This window comes from Sinohyriopsis cumingii, chromosome 12, assembly GCF_028554795.1.
Source record: "Sinohyriopsis cumingii isolate HCF-2022 chromosome 12, ASM2855479v2, whole genome shotgun sequence".
In the NCBI taxonomy this organism is placed as follows: domain Eukaryota; kingdom Metazoa; phylum Mollusca; class Bivalvia; order Unionida; family Unionidae; genus Sinohyriopsis; species Sinohyriopsis cumingii.
The window spans coordinates 71,475,664-71,497,894 of NC_142972.1; the positions used below are offsets into that span (position 1 = coordinate 71,475,664).

The 22,231-nt window shown below is 44.5% G+C and overlaps 1 protein-coding gene across 1 annotated transcript in view; it reads left to right on the plus strand.

The window, feature by feature from the left end:
* Window positions 1–1,509: 1,509 nt before the first annotated feature.
* LOC149786727 (xaa-Arg dipeptidase-like) overlaps window positions 1,510–22,231 on the plus strand; it is a 75,704-nt gene continuing 54,982 nt past the window's right edge. Inside the window, exon 1 of the mRNA XM_089975966.1 lies at window positions 1,510–1,875. Within this exon, the coding sequence (XP_089832092.1) occupies window positions 1,510–1,875 (366 nt within the window). The remainder of the gene's footprint in view (window positions 1,876–22,231) is intronic.

The window sequence follows — 22,231 nt, forward strand, 5'->3', positions numbered from 1 at the left end:
GAGAGAGAGAGAGAGAGAGAGAGAAGACATGACCTAAATACCTCTAGTTCTGAAAGAGTAAACATTGTATACTTTCAATTTTTTAAGAAAAAATTCATTTTAATTTCGTAAAAATATTATTGACAGCTTTGTATTGTTTAAGTTGTAGCAGTATGAAGTAAAGTGACACTTTTGCTTCTGCTCACGTTTCACGGCCTCGTTTGTTTATTTTTTTATCATTTAAAAGTCAAAATGGGCCTGATATATGCCATGTCAGAACTGGACAGACCACTGAATATATATATATATATATATATATATATATATATATATATATATATATATATATATATATATATATATATATATATATATATATATATATATATATATATATATATATATATATATAACCAGTCGCACTACCATATGAGCCAATACTATTACTGTAAACACTACTTTCCAGCGCTACCTTTCTAACTCTCATCGACAAAGATGCTAGTTATCAGGCCACGCGTTACAAATTTTTTTATCCCAAGGAATGTCCTCAGTTTCAGTGTTATTACAATAAGGTCTATACTTTGTACTTGCTCTGGTCAAACCGCTCGCAGTATTTGTATAGGTCTGTAACTCCTGGCAAGTCAGCAACCTGGATTTACTTGCATCAAGTTTACTGAATCTTCGCTAGCCAAGGTTACGATATGTAAACCCTATCTGCAAATAAGCGGATCGAGCAGATATTTATGTGTTTCGGGTCTCTAAATTTTATTGGATGCGGCGGCAATCCACTGCATTGAATCAAAATTAAGCTGTTCAAATCTGCATACTGATGCTACGTGATCGAGACAAGAGGAAGACACAACCTGAATGGACTGATAAATAAGCAATTTTTCACTGCCGGTCCCTATTTGTACAAGTACCTTTCATTTATATACATCTGTAATGACTTATCTCTAGTACAAAGTCATACCTACGACGTTAAACTTACAACTTGTCCTTTATTAGACAATTGCCTCCACCATTTTTGGCTGATATACAATGCACCGGTGTTAAACGCTATTGGTTAGTTGGCATTACATACTGAGGGATGAACTAATTAAATCCAACAGAAGTCTCGCAGGAAAAAGCACTAACATATCTTCTCAATCAACCAAGGCTAGCGAAGATGCATTTACTGGTCATTCCATTTACTTAAGTCACTAAAAGGTGAAAACTAGTGACGTTAAGTGTAGATATGGCCTCTGCCAGCACAGTAATAAAGACTGTAATTAGCCTGCAAATAGTTGTCACACACACACACACACACACACACACACACACACACACACACCCCCCTAAGCATTTTTGGTGAAATATTCATTCTGGGTCTTCGTGCGTATTTACATTTTATGGAAAAGAAATGTAAATGTGTGTTTTTCGTTCTATAGACAATTCAGGTACTCTTATAAAGAGTAGAGGTTGGTAGATTACTATCTGAATAAGGGTAGCTACTATTTGATAATTATATATGAGAATAGGTCTGATTGCAATATGGACGGGGCAAAGCAAGCCGCGTGCGACGCTATCGAGAGAGCCAGAGATGATTTATTTGTAGTCAGTCAAGATATCTGGTCCCACCCTGAGGAGAAGTTCCAGGAGCATCATGCACATGAAGCTTTGACTACCATCCTTGAAAAGTATGGATTTAATGTAGAGAAATATTTTCATCTGCCGACGGCGTTTCGAGCGGTGCTTGGGGATGGAAATATTGGACCCCATATAGCCGTATTGTGCGAGTACGACGCCCTGCCTGAAATCGGACATGCATGTGGGCACAACCTCATAGCTGAAGTGGGCGTGGCCGCAGCACTAGGGGTCAAGGCGGCATTTGAATCTGTAGGGAAGCCAGTTGGCAAGGTTAGCATTTGAACATACTCTTGAAGTGCATTATTTACCTTGTGTTATTGTTGTCGTTTTTATGTCAACAATTTCATATATTTTCAAATGATAACTCATTTTATTGTTGCTGTTATCAATTCAGTTTTCCTCTTTCTTATATTTAAAATTATCAAGCCCTGCTTCTCTTTGTTTGTTTCTCCTCCTTCGCCCCTTTAAATACTACTACTACTACTACTACTACTACTACTACTACTACTACTATTATAATTATCGCACTGTTGGCACAGTTAAAACTTGTGCTAGAACGCATTAAAATCTTATCCGGAAGACGAATCCCAGGCTTTGATATTTTTCCTCATAAGTTTGCAAAAAGATTAAAAATAGGCAAGCCGTAAAATATCGTTCTTCTCGCACAATTTATTAACCAAGTGCATGCCTTACTTGAAAAACAAATTACAAGTGAATTTGGTGATAAGAATTTTAAAAGACCAACACGTGCAATTGCGATGTTAAAGTAAAACTTGCAACATAAAATTGCACCCGTCAACCCAGCTAGAAAAATTAATCGTGAAAGACGCACGATGAGTGGAGAATGTGTAAATGATATTTTAGGTTGTAAGAGCTTTATTGATTAATTGATGCGAACTTTTATACCGTTCTTGAAGATTTCATCAAGTCATGTTTTCTCCATTTTGCTGATGTTTTTGAGTGGACTGCATGTTCTAACCGCTTCTGCTTGTACAGCTTTCGTTACAAACTTTAATTCAAGCTGGCAGCCTAGAAATATATAAATAGTGGGTTAAGCAACAGGATTGCAAACTCATGTCCTATAAATGTTTGATTATCATTGAGAGACCTTAACAAATCAGAAATTTAGTATTCTAATCACATGGATACCCTGTTCTGAATTCTGTACACCTATTAATAATGTTGTTGAACATTCCAATTTTATCTAATATATATATATATATATATATATATATATATATATATATATATATATATATATATATATATATATATATATATATATATATATATATATATATATATATGACTGAAGTCTTACGACTTGGTAAGACTTCAGTCATCAACGACGAACTTGCAAGGCTCCAGGTCGACATCGCCTCACTACAGGAGACAAGACTACCAGATTCTGGGTCCCTCAGAGAAAAGAACTACACATTCTTCTGGCAAGGAAAGAGCGCAGATGAAGCCAGGGAGTTTGGTGTTGGATTCGCTGTCAGGAACACTCTGCTGGGAATGATAGAACCCTGCCAACAAGGAAATGAAAGACTGCTATCCCTCCGCCTCCACACCACAAACGGGCCTGTCAACCTGATCAGTGTATACGCTCCCAAACTAAGATCCGCCACAGATACCAAGGACGAGATTTATGATGAGTTAAACTCGCTCATCGACAAAATTCCCAAGGAAGAGAACTTGATTTTGCTGGGCGACTTCAATGCTAGGGTGGGTGCCGATCATGACTCTTGGCCCTCCTGTCTTGGCAAGTTTGGCGTTGGGAAGATGAATGAGAATGGGCAGCGCCTTCTAGAGATGTGCTCGTACCACGAACGCAGCATCACCAATTCATTCTTTCAGACAAAGCCACAGCACAAAGTGTCTTGGAGGCATCCCCGGTCTAAACACTGGCACCAGCTGGACTGGATCATTACAAGACGGTCAGCCATGAAGGGTGTGCTTCTTACCCATGCCTTGCACAGTGCTGACTGCGACACCGACCACTCGCTGGTGTGCTGCAAAATGAAGTTTCAGCCAAAGAAGATCCACCGCTCTAGGCAAGAGGGTCAACCACGCATTGATGTGAGCAAGACATCATATCCAGACAAGGCTGAGGAATTCACATATGCTCTATCCAAGACGTTTGACTCAGACCCCCCCCCCCCCCAACGGCAGTGCCAAAGAAAGATGGGATTACATCAGAGAGACTGTATACAGCACAGCCACACGGATCCTTGGTAAGAAGCAATCAAAGAACAATGACTGGTTTGAGGCTAACTCTGCCACACTCATGCCAGCCATAGAAGAGCGTCGCAGTGCTCACCTGCAATACAAGCGATCCCCCTGTCAGAAGACACTACAGGCATACAGGTCTACCAGAAGCAAAGTGCAGAGATTAGCACGGCAGTGTGGCAATGAATACTGGCTTCAGCTCTGTCAGAGTATCCAGTCAGCAGCAGATATTGGAAACATCAGAGGCATGTACGATGGCATCAAGAAAGCAATGGGTCCCACGAAGAAACTGACAGCACCACTGAAGTCTGCCACAGGCGATACCATCCACAACAAGGGCAAGCAGATGGAGCGTTGGGTGGAATACTACTCCAAACTGTACTCCAAAGAGAACCACGTGAACAATGATGCCCTCAACGCCATTGAAAACCTCCCTCCAATGGCCGAACTGCACGAGAAACCTACTGTAGACGAACTAAAGAAGGCCTTAGAGAAACTGTACCTAGGTAAAGACCCTGGGAAGGATGGCATCACAGCAGAACTCATCAAGTGTGGATGTAGCGTGCTTCTCACACACCTGCACAACCTCCTCTGCCAGTGCTGGGACGAGGGGGCAGTGCCTCAGGACATGAGAGATACTAACATCATAACCCTGTACAAGAACAAGGGCGACAGAAGTGACTGCAACAACTACAGGGACATATCACTTCTCAGCATCGTGGGTAAAGTTTTCGCACGCGTCATCCTGAACAGACTGCAGACGCTTGCTAACAGAGTTTACCCAGAGTCGCAGTGCGGGTTCCGCGCAGAGAGGTCCACAATCGACATGATCTTCTCTGTCAGGCAACTGCAGGAAAAATGCAGAGAACAACACAGATCCCTCTTCCTGGCCTTTATAGACCTCACCAAGGCATTCGATCTGGTCAGCAGAGACGGACTTTTCACAATCCTGGCGAAAATTGGTTGCCCTCCAAAGCTGCTAAGCATGATCCAGTCCTTCCACGATGACATGAAAGGCACAGTGCAGTATGATGGCTCAACATCCGACCCCTTTGATATCCGCAGTGGAGTTAAACAGGGCTGTGTCCTTGCCCCCACGCTCTTCGGCATCTTCTTCGCAGTCCTGCTCAAGAACGCCTTTGGGACGTCCACAGAAGGGATTTACCTGCACACACGATCAGACGGCAGACTGTTCAACCTGGCACGACTGAAGGCAAAGAGCAAAGTGCGTGAAGTAACCATCAGGGACATGCTCTTCGCAGACGATGCTGCTCTAGCCACCCACACAGAAGCTGAGCTTCAGCGCCTGATGGCCCGCTTTGCTAAAGCATGTGATGAGTTTGGGTTAACCATTAGCCTAAAGAAAACAAACGTGATGGTTCAGGAAGCGGACCCCCCAAGCATCATCATCAACAACTACGAACTTGAGGTGGTGAGTCAGTTCATGTATCTCGGCTCTACCATCACCAACAACCTCTCGCTCGATGCTGAGCTCAACAAGCGAATCGGAAAGGCATCAACAACTCTCTCCAGGTTGTCGCAGAGAGTGTGGAACAACAGCATGCTGACCATGAACACTAAGATCACCGTGTACCGTGCATGCGTGCTAAGCACTCTCATCTATGCCAGTGAAACCTTGACTCTGTACACCTCACAAGAGAAAAGACTGAGCGCATTTCACATGCGATGCCTCCGACGCATACTCGGGATCACCTGGAGCGATCGAGTAACAAACAACGAGGTGCTCGAGCGTGCCAAGATTCCCAGCATGATCACACTCCTCCGCCAACGCCGCATCAGATGGCTGGGCCATGTACGTCGGATGGATGACGGACGGATCCCCAAAGACATTCTTTATTCGGAATTCGCCTCTGGCAAAAGGTCGATCGGACGGCCACATCTCCGCTTCAAGGATGTCTGTAAGCACGACATGAAAGCCCTTGATATTGATGTCAACACCTGGGAAGAGCTCGCTCTAGACAGATCAAGCTGGCGACATGCTCTGATCACTGGTCTGAAAGCCGGAGAGGACAAGCAACGCTTGCTAGCTGATGAAAGACGATCGCAGAGGAAGAAGAAGCAGCTTCAACCAACACCTGACACAACCTTCAAGTGCAGCAAGTGCAGAAGGGACTGCCACTCCCGCATTGGACTACTTAGCCATAGCAGTAGTAAAGTGGGACGATATAGCCTCAGTGGGAATTAGCATTACAGACCCCCCCCCCGGGACCATATAGCCTCAGTGGGAAATTTAACATTACGGAAACCCCTGGGACTATATAGCCTCAAGGGAAATTAACATGGGAATAGATTTTGGGACTGTATAGCCTCAAGGGGAAATTAACATGGGTGGGACTGTATAGCCTCAAGGGAAATTGAACATGGGAATAGATTTTGGGTCTGTATAGCGTCAAAGGAATTTAAACAGGGTGGGACTGTATAGCGTCAAGGGAAATTTAACATGGGATTTTTTTAAAAAAAAAAATAAAAAAAAATGGGGTAGGCAATGGAAAGTCAATCTCTTTTCGAGACCTATGAGTGGCCCTGAAAAGGGCCTTTGGGTTTATGTTAATGTATCCATTAACATAAGGGGCACCGCATTGGTCTTCTTCTTGTCCTTAGACTGCGCCTCACTGTAGGACCGTAAATCAGCACTCTTTTGAGGCATCCTTGTCTTTCTACGTAGATCCTACGTATCCACAGACTGGTGTCTGTCCTGTGGACAACGGTCCACTTGGATCGGACATACATTAGCATGTCCGTCCTAAACATCATTGAAGACACAAGGGTGGATGATTCAACTGTGGTCCACATCTTGAGGCGACGAGAACAGGTGAATCAATGCAGTGAACTGTGTTTATTTATAGGTAGAGGAAGGATTGAAACGGATTGAGGTCATTCACCAATCCAAACACGCGTTACAAAATTCAGTCAGCCCGCATCCAATCCGAAGAGAGCAGTCTGTGACGTCACGTGGTCTATATAGATTTGCTAGCGCCTGTGTGCAGTCAATCTATGCGACAGTGATTCAACATGACGGAAACTCAGAAAACGATCCATTGGGGTGCACCAGCAGTGGAGACCGCCCAAGGGAACCCGGACTTACTTTCAGAAGAGGTAAATTGGGATTTTGTGGATTTTCTTACCTCGCAAGAATTTGTTCCGGAACCTTCGTCACCTTCTTCATTACCGCAAGTGGAGAATTTTAGACAGAGACAGAAAGAAGAATTGGAGAAATTTATACAACGACAAAAGGAAGCGGAACAAGCTTTTCTCCTACAGCAACAGCAGCAAGAAGAAGAGGTAAGAAAAAAACAACAACAAGAAGAAGTAGCAGCAAAGAAACAAGAGGGTGAAAATCAAACGGTCACGGTACTGTTAGACATTTTAGCGGAGTTAAGAAGTCTGAAACAAATGTATCAGACTTCTTTATCACGACCGAAGAGAATAAGACCTTCCCGAGCTAAACACGTCAACCCTGTGACTAAGCCTGTCGTACCACCCTTAGTGATTTCAACCAAATCATCATCATCATCAACATTACGCAGTCCAGAAGTAGGCCTTGGCCGTGGCAAAGGCTTAAGGCAGCTAAAGTTGATTGCTTAAACTCACCCCTTCACCAAAAAAGGCCCTTTTCAGGGCCACCCACGTCTCTCGAAAAGAGATAGACTTTCAATTGCCAATAACTCAAAAATCAACAAAAAAAATCCATTTTACCCCTATAGTACGTGTATATGAGTGCGTGAGTGTAGCTTCTTATTTAAAATCAAAACTCAAAGACACTTACCTTATATAATTAATTTATTCTTTTCTCAATAGTTACAATTCAATTCACAATTCACAACAGAGCTCTTTAAAAAGTTCATACACTTCTTCTGTCTCATTGTTTAGTCTCTCTGTTTTTTTAAATTTCTTCACCGTTACAGTCTTTTCCTCCTCTTCCTCTTCACTTTCTTCCCATCTTCTTTTCTTCTCCTTTTTCTTTTTCTTTACCTGGCTGCTTTCTTCCTCTGAAGAATCCCTCTCTTCTGAAGAAGAATCCCTCTCTTCTGAAGAAGAATCCCTCTTTTCTTCTGACTCCTCTTGTTTCTTTTTTGGGCAATCTGGAGACCAATGTCCTTTTTCTTGACAATAATAATAGGTATCTTGACTTTTGTCTTTTCTAGCCCCTTTTTTTCTTTTTTGATGGTCTGGACACTCTGAAGACCAATGCCCTTTCTTCTGACAGATATAGCAAGTATCTTGACTTTTATCTCGAAAGGAAGGAGAGTAGTCCGTCGGCTGGTCTGAAGAGAATTTTCTAATGACCCCTCGCAAAGCTCTGATGAAACGTTCGATTTGGCTAGTCTCTTCCATCGTTGTGCTCGGTTAGAGAGTGAAATGAATAGTGAAAGGACAAGACACACACCCTTTTATATACGCTGGTCTGCCATGACTATAAATTAGTCCATGGTGTTTAAACTTGAGTCATTTGACGTTTTTCACTCAAGATGAAACGATCCTATTCATTCGAGAAGAAAGAAGAAGAAAGTAAGTGGCAGAAACGTGATCTATCGCCTCGTACCAGGGCTGAAGTCTTGGCACAAATTCATGCCAGTGATTTTGAAGAGGACATGAGTGAACCAGAATCCGAACCCTCTAAACAAAGTTCACCACCCTTAGTCAACCCTGAAAAGTACTATTCCATTCGAGAGACGGAAAAGCGCTCCTCTAGAAAATTTAGAACCACGGCTTACACCTACACAGTGAAGTTTACAAATTTCAAGGCTGAAGTACCGTTAGAGAAAGCAGAAGGGTTCATCACTGGGGTGTGGGATTCTTTGCTCACCACACTCAAGCGACAATGTGAACCCAAAGAAGACGATCGCTTGAGACTTTCCATACAACACGACGGTTTGAAATCCCCTGTTTGGATCGAGTTTAGCAGACCCGCAGAACTAACTGCTTCCAAAGTCATGGACAAGATTCAACACGTGCAACAATCCAATGACCAGTTTGACATCACCGATGGAAAAGCCACACTGGACATGACCCACGTCTCTCCTCCTCAAGGGACCGGACAACGCAATAAGGTGTTATTGGTGAACGAGCTTCTCAGCATTAAGCGTAGCCTCGTCCAAATTCACAATTCTCAAGACCAGATGTGTTTAGCCCGAGCCATTGTGGTGGGACGAACCTATGCCAACAAGAACGACACGACAGAATGGAAAAGAGCCTGGAAAACTATTCGACAATCGGACCGAGCCAAGCAACGAAACGAAGCAGAACTCCTGTTGCAACAAGCCGGACTGTCCAAAGACACACCCTGTGGCATTCCTGAAATGCAAAAGTTGTAAGATGTCCTAGCTCCACGATACACCTTGAAAGTGCACCCTCAAGAAGTGCGCGGACCTCTGTTGTTTCGAAGGAAAGACTTTAAGGACGGAAAATACATTCATGTCTATTATCACGATGACCATTTCGATACCATTACCAGTATCACTGCATTCCTGGGATACGGTTATTACTGTGAGAAATGTGACCATGATTATAATAATCGAGAGCAACACAAACATTGCGGATTGAAATGCTCAGGATGTTTGGCCTCTCCACCCTGTCTGAGCGAAGGACAAGAAAGAGTACATTGTCCTGCTTGTCTGCGCACGTTTGTCAGCCCTGCCTGTTACCAGCAACATCTGAAGACGCAAGGTTCACAGCAGAAATGTGCTTGTCAACTCCTGAGATTGTGCCCTACGTGTGGGCAAGGGATATGTACCAATAATGCCAAGGCACACGTATGTTCAGGAAAGAAAAAATGTCACATTTGTCACCACATCGTGGACTTGGAACACCAATGCTACGTGCAAAAATACCATCCCCCACCAGAGAAAGAAAACAGTCACAAGAAGAAAAGCAATTTCATCTGTTTTGATTTCGAATGCATGCAAGAGACCAGCATTCACATTCCTAATTTCTGCGTGGCTCATCGAGCGTGCGAGAAGTGCATTCAAGAACCTATCTTCAGTCATTGCCCTCACTGCAGCAAGATTCCTGGAGGACGTGAAAAAATCTTTCGAGGACCGAACACGCTAGCCGATTTCGCCCGATGGGTCTTAGACCCCATCGACAAGACGTGGAGCCAAGAGGACATCGAACGTTACGGAGATTGTCATCGTCATGCCACAGTGATGGCTCACAATTTCTCCGGATACGATGGACAGTTTCTTTTGAGGTACTATACGGAACAAGGCACCGAGCGTCCTAAAGTCACTTTGAACGGAGCCAAACTCATTTTCATGCAAGTGGGACAAGTACAGTTTAAAGATTCGATGAGTTACTTGGCCATGCCTTTGAGCCGAATGCCTAAAACGTTTGGAATGACAGAAATGGCTAAAGGGTACTTTCCACACTTTTTCAATACGGAAGCCAATCAACACGCTGTTCTACCCCATTTACCTGAGGCTCACTATTACGACCCCGACAACATGCGTACCGAACAACGAGAAGCTTTCTACGCTTGGTACCAGGCTCACGCCTCCGACCCTTTCGACTTTCAGGAAGAAATGCTAAAGTATTGTCGTTCCGACGTGGACATTTTACGACGATGCTGTGGAAAATTTCGAGAACTGTTCATGGAACACGGAGGGGTCGATCCTTTGAAAGAAGCTTGCACCATTGCCAAAGCGTGTTCCTTAGTGTACCGGCAACGATTCATGCCTGAAAACACCGTGGCTGTCATCAGTCCTCAAACGACCAACTATGTCAAACGTCAATACTCGGTCAAAGCCCTACGCTGGTTACATTACTTGTGCGACAAGGAAGACAAATGGATTCAGCATGCCCGCAACGGATGGGGTGAAAAGACCATCGGAACGCATTCGGTCGATGGCTGGGACTTAGAAAACCCCAAGATCGTGTACGAGTTTAACGGTTGCTTATTTCACGGATGTCCCGTCTGTTATCCTGACCGTGGCACTAAAAATCAGTTTTTACAACGAACCATGGAAGACTTGTACCAGGACACTTGTCAGCGACGCCTAAAGTTAGAACAGGAAGGATACCAAGTGGTGGAAATGTGGGAACACGAGTACGATCACCGTTTGAAAACCGATCCCGAGTTTAAACGCCTCGTGGAAAGTTACCAGTTCATGGACCCGCTGAACCCGAGGGATAGTTTGTACGGAGGAAGGACCAATGCCACCTGTTTGCTGTACCAAGCCGACGAAGAGAAAGGAGAAGAAATCAAATACTTGGACGTGTGTTTGCTGTATCCCTACGTGTGCAAATATTGTCGCTTTCCTGTAGGGCACCCACAATTGTTGACGGAACACATCGACCTGAAAAACATTCGACAATACGAAGGTCTGATCAAGTGTAAAGTTTTGCCGCCCACGGACTTGTACCATCCCGTGTTACCTCACCATTGCCAAGGCAAACTGATGTTTCCTTTGTGCCGTACTTGTGCCGAAACGTGCAACCAAGATCAGCCTTGTCAGCACACACAGGAAGAACGTGCCTTGACGGGAACCTGGGTCAGCGTAGAATTGTTCAAAGCTCTGGACATGGGATACCAACTGTTAGAAGTGTACGAAATTTGCCACTTTCCCAAGACACAACAATACCACAAGGGTGACCCTAGTCAGAAAGGCATTTTCGCCGACTACGTGGATGCCTTTTTGAAACTGAAGCAAGAGGCCAGCGGCTATCCTTCCTGGTGTCACACTCCCGAAGACGAAAAGACATTCAAAGAGAAATACTATGAAAAAGAAGGCATCCCTTTAGATCACATCGAGAAAAACGAAGGCAGGCGATCGTTTGCCAAAGTGATGTTAAATTGCTTGTGGGGTAAAATGGCACAACGCCCGTGTTTACCCAAGACGGAATATTTGACCGAACCTTCCCGCTACTTCCAGATGATTCACGACAAAACCAAATACATGAAACACGTGGACGTCGTTCGTGAGGATTTGATCTTGGTCAATTACGAAGAAGATCTGGACTTTGTACAAGACGACCCCTTTGGAAATGTCATCATTGCGGCTTACGTGACAGCCCATGCTCGCTTAAAATTGTACGAAGCTTTAGAACTGTTAGGGGAACGCGTCCTGTACTTTGACACGGACAGTTGCATTTACATCCATCACCCGAGTCAACAGCACCCTGACATCGAAGGAGACCGTTTAGGAGCCTGGACAGACGAGCATCCCGACGACAAGATTTTAAGTTTCGTCAGTGGCGGTCCAAAACATTACGGCTACGAATACCGGGACCCACAAGGAGAAGTGCACACGACGTGCAAAGTGAAAGGACTGACTCTGAATTATCGTACCAGTCGTGTGGTCAACTTTGGGGTATTGAAAGAAGCCTTGCAATCCGGAGAGGATGGAAACTTTAAAGTGACCACCTATCAACCCAACAAGATTGTACGTTTACCCACTCACCACATCGTCAGTCGACCCTTGGAAAAAGTCTATCAAATCGTGTACCAGAAGCGTGTGCGACTGCCCAACCACTTTATTTTGCCGTATGGACATGTTGGTATAAAACATTGGTTGTAAGAGGATAGCCACCCACCAGAAGGATGACTTCGCCACAGCAAGAATCGAGTGAGAAACCCGATGAGAACTCCAAGTTCAAACCCTACCATTTTCCGGTTTTTTTGCCTGACTATTGTGATTGTGCCCGTCGATTGGACACGTTTCAAGCATGGCCTACGGATAGAAAAGGATTACCTTCTTCGCATATTTTAGCTAGAACAGGATTTGTCTACTTGGGACCTGAGTCAGGATTGGGATATGAAGTACAGTGTTTCGCTTGTGGCCTGAAGTTACGAATGGATCTATGTATCTATAAAGATTCAGCTATTCTGGAACATACTCGATGGTCTCCGCACTGCCCTTATCTTTCTATGGCCTTTCCACCCATGACATTACGGTACAATGATGACGGTACCTTAGAGACGGTACCTTCCAAAACAACACATAAAAAACATAAAAAAGGAACGATGTACAAGCTTGAGACTGCATTGCGACTAGTATAAAAAGAGGCTATGGTCAAGATCGATAGTTCATTGGGACTACCAAGACCGAGCGAACAAGATGAATACTTTCAGAGAAACACAAAACAAGTTTAGACAGGCACAATTCAAGTGTGGGGCTTCGGAAGTGGAATGCGATTGTGAGCCTTGCGATGGGTATTATGCTTTACGTTGTGACCTTAGCGATGCCGTAAAGCATCATGGGAACATTGTTCTCACTACCCCTATCATGGAAAGTGATGCTGTGCGTGTCAAACCTGAGGGATGCGAAAGCGATACCACTCGTCCTCTTGGACATTTTACTGGGCTTCGTTTTAAAGGTGGATGTTCACCTTCACGTCTACCCCCTACGGATGTCATCCAGCCCTGAGTAAACTCCTACCCATGTCACTCATCCCCCATCGAAACGAACCTGTGAAAGACGAATATACCTTTCCTGTGCGTTTGTCGGAATACTGCGACTTTGAAAATCGTCTTCAATCGTTCAAAGGAAAATGGCCTAAGTATCTGGGAGGCCCGACCCCCAAAGAATTAGCCAGAGCCGGATTTTTCTACTTGGGCGAAGGAGATAAAGTCAAGTGCTTCAGTTGCGGTGTGTCACTTCTCCACTGGGAACCGCAAGATTCGGCCTACGTAGAACATGCTCGATGGTCACCGAATTGTCATTACTTACCCTTAGTGGGACCGAGACATTGAAGTAACTTACCATAATCTGTTCATGGATACTTTACACGAGAACATTCGTGCTTTGCCTGTGGAGTTGAGAGAACGCATTTACCGAGAGCTGGTCAAAATACAAGTCAAACGTAAAGAACAATTGCATCCGTTACGTCACCAGATGTTTAATCACTGGTACCTGAATGCTATAAAAGGACTGATTCAGTTGAAAGTGTTCTATTGGACAGACATTGATCAACAACCCTCTGGTTTTAAAAAGGATTGGTTTGTTATTGACGATTCTATCTACTACAATGTAAACGTACTGCATCGAATTCCAGAGGAAGAGTTAACGAATTACCGACATCTTGTACACAATGTCAACTTAGTGAAAGAGGAAACTTCTGAACGAATTGTAATGTGTAAATTAGTGACTAAACGATTTAAATTTGGCACTGAAGTAAAACCATGTCTGTGCAAACGGTTCATTTCTTCTGTCAGACAAAAGAGGATTTAGTATGACCTGTTTATGGATACTTTACAAGAGAACATTCGTGCTTTGCCTGTGGAGTTGAGAGAACGCATTTACCGAGAGCTGGTCAAAATACAAGTCCAACGTAAAGAACAGTTGCATCCGTTACGTCACCAGATCTTTAACCACTGGTACCTAAATGGTATAAGATAACTGATTCGTCAGAAATTGTTTCAGTGGTCAGACCTTATTCAATACTTCCAAGCACCCGATGATCCACGTGTTGATCATTTTGGTTACTTCGAGATTCACCTAGTACAACACATTGAGGAAGACAAGGTAAAGGATTACCTACATATTTTACGTGGAATCTGCTTAGCGGAAGAGGAAACTTCTAAACGAAGTCTGACGTTTCGGTTACAGTATGCAACATTTAAATTCCCCACTGGAGAACGAAGATCTCTGGCTAGAAAGTACGTGTATTGTTTCCGAAACAAAGAGACTATAAAAACAGGCTGCCATGCCACGACTTTTATCGCATGTAATCCAACAGATTCCGTGGAAGGAACTCAATGACCATATTCAAACCGTGGATCATTACCATCGATTATTACAAAAACTGTATCCATTCAATTTGGGTCGACAAGTGGTGTGTGTCTTAGTGACTTGTTTTCTAGGATTTCGTTTACCAGCCGATTCCTTGTGGATTCTTTACGATCAGTACTTACCACACCCCCATGGCCTTAAATGGTCACGAAAGACTCCTTTTGCTCAAAGCCTTGCGGTTTCATCTGGATACTTCTCGACCTCTACGTGAAAAAAAGATTCGTCAACTTTTAGCTACCCAAGACGTGTATGACGATGTGTGTGTAGCTTGTGACTTACACCCCCATTGGACAGATGTCCGTGCCTGGAAAGAATGGGATTTTGAGGCTTGGACCCAAGAAGTGGCCCAGTATGCACGAGAGTTGTTCAAGGAAAAAAAGTTACATTTCAACCTGTGTTAGTGACGGTGCCAGAAGAACCCGTCACCCAGGACAGGACTGTCGTGGACAGGCCTGAAAGACCCTTTCGGGAGGACACTTGTGTGACCTTACCCCCTATAGAACTGGTCAGAACTTTACCCAAAACATGTTGTACAGACACATGTTTTTATTCTACGTTAATGGTTATCATGTGCCTTTTATCCTTGTACTTAAGCCTTTGGCTTTTATGTATTTTTGTCTTTCGTATTCATGTTTAAAACATTCAATAAACGTGTTCTGAAAAAAGGTATATAAACTCTTGTCTTGTTTGTTTTCGTGTCACAAGTGACATTCCTAACACTATGGCTACCTCTGCTGTCTCTGCTCCCTCTTCCTCTACTGTCAAAGTCATCGACGAACACTTAGATCGTGCCAGTTGGGAGGCTTTGTATCTTCGCCATCCCTTTAACATGCTCATTGCTGGACCTAGCGGTTCAGGCAAAACCGAATTCGTCAAACGTTTGATCGAACATAAACATCATTTGATCGATCGGCCACCTCAGCGGATCGTGTGGTGTTACAAAGAGTGGCAATCGGCGTACAGCCTCTTGCGAGAAAGTCAAGGCGATTCCATCGTGTTTGTGGAAGGCATTCCTAAAGAAGACGACGGCATCGTCTCTGACTCCCGTCAAACCCATTTGGTCATTTTTGACGACATGTTAGGAGGAGACGAAGAAGAAATTAAACTGTGGTTCACGCGCAAAGGGCATCACCGTAATGCCAGTGTCGTTTACATCACCCAAAATTTGTTTCAACAAAGTAAAGCCCATCGCACCATCAGTCTCAATGCGCATTACGTGGTCTTGTTTAAAAGCCCTCGAGATAAATCGCAAGTGCAAGTCTTAGCCAAACAGTTAGGAACGCCTTGGCTGACTCAGGCGTACGACGATGCCACTCAAACTCCACACGCCTATTTACTCGTCGATTTGAAACCTACGACCCCCGATGATTTGCGATTTCGTACCCACTTGTTTCACCACTGGTGCCAAGACGGAGGGCCTGTCCTGTACACGTCTCTGTCCTCGACTTAATTTCACTCCACAAAAAAAATCTATAAAAACCTCAGACCCTTTTCGTCTGTCTCACACACATTTTGAACATGACGTCCCTTCAGTCGCATCTTCCCGTCAAATTGATTCGTGCCTTGTATGGCATCAGTCGAGAAAAAAATCCACAAATACGAGCTCGTGTCTTAGAAGCTAGTTTCAAAGAAGTCTTACGATGGTTCACGGTGACGGCACGTCAATTACTCCAAGGAATCATTCAGATTCCTCATCAAACCAAACGCTTTTTTGATCGAAACAAAGTCGCTTTGACCCAACTGGCCGATCCCCGCATCGACACTCAAACCAAAAAACAAATCATTTTGAAACCTGGAGGGAGTGGTACTCTAGGAGGGGTCATCATTCGCTCTCTCTTAAGATGGGATCCTAATGCCCCCAAACGTCTCCCCAAGAAAAAAGTCAAACGAAGCTCCAAGAAGAAGAAAAAGACCAGGTCCCCAAGGAGAACTTCTCCAGTGGCGGGACCCTCCTCTTACCAGACACCACCCCGGAAAAAGAAAAGAAGCCCCCAGAAAAAGAAACAGATAAAAAGTCCCCAGAAAAAGAAAAGCCCACAGAAGAAAACTAGTAGCAAGAGAGGCACTTCGGCCAGGACGCAACCTTACACTCGCAAACCACGACCTGCCACGGCGGTGACCGCGTCTCCGGCAGCCTCACGTTCATCCACTTCTCCGTTGATGACACCAAGAACTGAAGAGTACTTGGAGACGTTGATCACACCAAGAACTTCTCGGTTGATGACCCCAAGAACTTCTCCAGTGGCAGGACCCTCCAATTTAGTGGCAGTGACTGCTCCTCACAAAGTACCTGCTCCCAAAATCAAAGTTCAAGAGAGATCGGGCATGTTACAAAGTTTACTGGATTTGTCCAAGCAAGAACTGGCTCGATTTAGTCCGTTGCGTACCCCTGCACGACGTGTCATGCCTGTCCTGAAGTTGATACGACGTAAAGACAATCAGTGGCGACGCGTTCCAGTATAAAAAAGGCCTGTGGCCAAGTCGGGGTATCAGTGTTTTTGGTGCTGAAGACTCAAAGATGTCACCCTCCAGAAAACATCCCTCTTCTAAACAACCCCAAGGAAAGAAAAGGAAAGGACTGCCTCCTCGTTTAGTCAAACATGGGGACATGTTATCTGTCCTGTCCAAAGCTTCTCCACCTCTACGAAAAAAACTCATTCAATCAGCCTCCAAAGAGGTTATCGATACCGTGTGCGAATGCTGTTTGAACGTCTTGAAAGGCACGATCCCTTTGTCCAAACACCAGAAACAATGCTTACGCAAACATCGTCACGTTCTTCGCCAAATGGTTCAAAAGAAAATTCCCATTCGTCAAAAGAAGAAGATGTTGGTCCAACGTGGAGGTATTTTACCCCTCTTGTTAGGCCCCTTACTGAAAGGAGTCTTGGGAACCATGTTGGGAGGACTGGTGGGAGCAAGATAAAAAGGCCCTCTGAAGTCCCAAGATCTCAGAATCGACCCCTGCCAACCCCATGGAAGGACGAAAACTAGCTTTAGTGCCTTACAAACGATGGATGGAATACCATCGTTGGCAAGAACAACGCACCCCGCATTTACCTCCCAATCCCAATTTGAGTGAGATGTCCCAGTTACAACACGAATTGCAGTCCTTGATGGATCGCCAAGATTTGTCCGAAACAGAAAAATCGCAAAAGTACGGTCAACTCTTGCAACGACTGCAAGTCTTTCACCAGAAAGCTTTAGACGAAACAGCTCTACCCACTCTGAAAGATTTTAAGACCTTGATGAAAAGTCCAGCACCATCACCAGTACCAGTACCACTACCAGTACCAGTGACCAAGACAGAAAAAGGAGAAGAAGAGGAAGGGTTTCAAACTCCACCAGAAAAAGTACGCAAGTTAACAACACCACATACCTCCAGAATTGGATGGATTAAAAAGATGATGGCCACCCCTTCTTCATCACAAGAGAAAAAGAAAGTGAAGACAGAAGTGAAGACAGAAGTGAAACAAGAACCGATATCCTCTGTTCACACATCCTCCTCCTCGACACCTATTGCCGATCGCACACGCAAAGCATTGCAATCCAAGAAAATACCCCAAGAGAAAAGGAGTAGCATCCTCCAAGAGTGGGTGTCTTATTAACACACAAACAAACACAAAAATGGAAAAAGTCTTAGCCAGCATTTACTACGATCCCTCCCATCCTGCATGTTACGCAGGAGTTCAAAAATTGTATCGTGCTGCCAAAACGCGACTGAAAAGTCTCCGTTTACCTCAAGTGCAACGATGGTTACAAGAACAAGCTACTTACACTTTACACAAACCCATTCGACGCAAGTTTGCCTGAAGTCGCACCCGAGTGGAAGGCATCGATCATCAATGGCAAGCCGACTTAGCCGATGTCTCTCATTTGACCAGCTACAATCGTGGCTACAAATATTTGTTTTGTGTCATCGACGTCTTTTCCAAATTTGCCTGGGTCGTACCCTTGACTTCCAAATCGAGCAGCGAGTTAGTGCGATCCCTGCAACTGGTGTTGAAACAAAGCGGTCGTCACCCTCTTCGATGGCAAACGGACAAAGGTACCGAATTTCTGAACCAATCTTTCCGAAAAGAATTAAAGAAACGTGACATTCATTTTTTTACCACCGAGAATCCTGAAACCAAAGCCAGCATCGTGGAACGTTTTCAACGCACTTTGAAAGAACGCATGTGGAAATATTTTACGCATCACCACACTCTGAAGTACATCGACATCTTACCGCACCTGGTGCAAGCGTACAACCAATCTTACCATCGAAGCATCGGACGTGCCCCGCAAGAAGTGACTCCCGAGAACGAAGTGTTGGTGTTTGAGCGCCTGTTTGGTAGGTCCCCGACGAGGGCTGTCCCCAAGAAAAGTGGAATGTTGACCGTAGGAGATTGGGTGCGCATTGGCAAAACCAAACGCACTTTTGACAAAGGTTACTTACCTAACTGGACGACCGAATTGTTTCGTGTCACTGGACGAGTGCATGGCCGTCATCCTACCGTCTATAAATTGGAAGACATGAACGGAGAAGTGCTCAAAGGAACGTTTTATTTGCCGAGTTACAACGTGTCACCAAAAAAGAAGACGACGTGTACGACATCGAAAGCATTCTCGAACGCAGAACCCGTAAAGTAGGCAAACGACGTGTCAAAGAAGTCAAAGTACGTTGGAAAGGATATCCACCCAGTTTTGATTCTTGGATCGACGCTTCGCAAGTCATCGACTATAAAAAGAAGTGACCATCATGCCCTTTCACACAGACGCAGCTACGTCGACCACTCCTTCACCCAGTTCTTCTGTGCAAGATTTACAAAAACAACCCTTGTGGGTGTGGTGTGGAGAACGTGTGCCTAAAACGCAAATCGTCTTTTTCTGCCAAATCTTCGTGGTGTATTGTGTCATCGGTGCAGCCATCGCCAATTTGAGTTTGCAGCAAGGAGACAAACAACTGTGGACCATTTTATTGAGCAGTTGCATCGGTTACCTGCTTCCTAATCCCTCCCTGAAATTCACCTCGAACGGGAACCACGGGAACCTTGTGTCCAGTGCCAGTGCCAGTCACCACTCCAACCACAACCAGAACCCCATTTTGGGCGGAGACACGCCTCTGACGTCCAGTAACCCCTCGGACAGCCACAGAACTCTGGAATTATGAGTCACCAAAACCAATTTTACTTAACCTTACCCAGTGACAGTTCCATGGAGGTGTTTCCCCACAACACGTTGTGCTGTTAGACGGCCAAATTACCCCATGCCATCACATTAGATCACGAAGCCCATTGGAAAGTGGCTTTGGTAGAAATGATTTATCCAACACAAATCAAAAACATCACTGAAACTCAAAACACTTTTGACGTCGAAATTCTGGACCCAACAGTGCAGCAAACCATGACGACCACTTCTCAACATAAATCACTTCCAAGACCCCAATACCCCGCAGCAGCAGTGACACTTCTCCTCCTTTTTACGTTTATCACTTTAAAATTAACCCAGGCCATTATTTTAGTGGTCAATATCTGGTGGAGGCCATCGCTGACAAATTCCATGCAGCATTTGACAAAGTTCTGACCAAACTAAATAAACGTGTCGCCATTGAGTACCATCAAGTGTTTCACCGTCTACTCATCAAATTTGAAAGTGAGGAAAAAAGTATACGTATTAAATTTTGCCCTGAATTGTATGACATTTTGGGTGGAGACCTCAATTTGGTCACGGATAAGCAGACCAAAGAGATTCACATGGCAGACATTGACAACAACGGGCATTTTGCAAGGTATTTTCGTTTCCCGGTAGAACTGAACCAGGGACTGAATTTGATGTTTGTGTACTCCGATGTGGTGGAGTACAACGTGGAGGGACACACCTCTGTGCCGTTACTGCGTGTTTTTCCTTTCAAAGTGGATAGTGCCACAACCAATGACCAGGAAGGTGGAAACACTTATCACGTCCACCGCGAATTTGTACATCCTCATTATTTGCCTGTCAGCAAGTCGTATTTGGACACGGTCAACATTGCTATAAAAGGAGATTTTGGACAAAATATTCCATTCACCAAAGGAAAAGTCACGGTGAAACTCCATTTTCGAAAACGGTTCTCTCACGATTCGTAAGTCATGTATCCAGTGTACCGAGGGGTTGCTCGACAGCGAGGACACGGTTTAGGAGATATGTTAAAATCGGCCTTTCGTTCGGTGGCCCCGGTGTTGAAATCGATGGTGACACGCGGATTGCACGCCTTGAAAGATGCGGCACTGACACAAGGCAAAGAATTTCGCCAAAATGTCATCATCGACAAACAAAACCCCAAAGAAGCCTTCATGAGGGCAGGCAAAAATGTCTTGCTACAAACGGGTAAAGACCTTTTGGGCCGACGAGACACACCTATAAATGCCCTGCACGCTACCGAGTCAAGCATTCAGCAAGGACAAGGCAGAAAGAGACGACGAAGAAAACACCCTTTCACCAGACTTCACACGTCTAAAGCTAGAAAGGCAAAGAAAAGAAGAACCGTTCGAGACTTAGACGTTTTCGATTATTGAGAAACAGCAACAACAAAAAAATGATGCACCGAGAGTCTTGCGCCTGTTCCAAGTCGGAACTGGATCTGTTTGCCATGCCCCCCACCATGATGACGATGCAAGAATCCCAGTGGGTGGAATTTCACCCCGTCTCCTCACTGACAGATTCCGCTCCCATCGAGTTTGAAATCAAAGGACAGCCCGAAGATTACATCGATCTGAATAGCAGTTACTTGTACTTGAAAGTCAAAGTTCTAGATAAGGATAATGGTGGAATAGATGCCACTGCTGAGAATATAGCTCCCGTCAACAATTTCATGCATTCCTTGTTCAGCTCAGTGGACTTGTACTTGAATAACAAACTGGTCAGCAGCAGCATGGATACTTACCCTTACCGTGCCTACCTGGAAAATCTCTTGACGTACGGAATAGATGCCAAGAATACTCATCTCAATGCTTGTGTGCTATGGGAACCTGACGAAGCGAACAAGTTTGACACATTTGACAATGACGGCTTTGTGGAAAGGCGAAGCAAAATCAAAGATGGAAAGAGTTTAGAACTGATGGATCGTTTGCATTTGGACATGTGGTTGCAAGAGAAATATTTGCTGAACGTGGTAAATGTTCGCTTGAGACTGAATCGCAGCAGTGCCGCTTTCCATTTGTTGGCTGATGCTGATGCTACTAAGACTGGCAATCCTAAAAGCAAAATCGAGGAGGTCAAACTCTACGTACGACGCGTGGAAGTGTTACCCAAAGTGGGAAACGACATCAGTCAGACATTGAGCAGAACGACCGCCAAATATCCCATACGACGCGTGGAAGTGAAAACCTTCACCATTCCCACTGGACATCATTCCATGATCGAAGATCATCTGTTTCAAGGACGGTTACCCAAACGTTTAATCCTTGGTATGGTCAAGAATTCAGCCTTTAACGGAGACTTCACTAAAAATCCTTTTAAGTTTAAACACTCTAAGGTGAAGAAAATCGAAGTCAGTCGCGATGGCAAGACCTTGTGTACCCGACCTTTCGAACCTGACTTTAGTGACACGAAGATGAATTACTTGAGATCGTACTTGTCCCTGTACGAAGCCACCGGCCAGTTAGGGACCAACACCAGTCACGGCATTA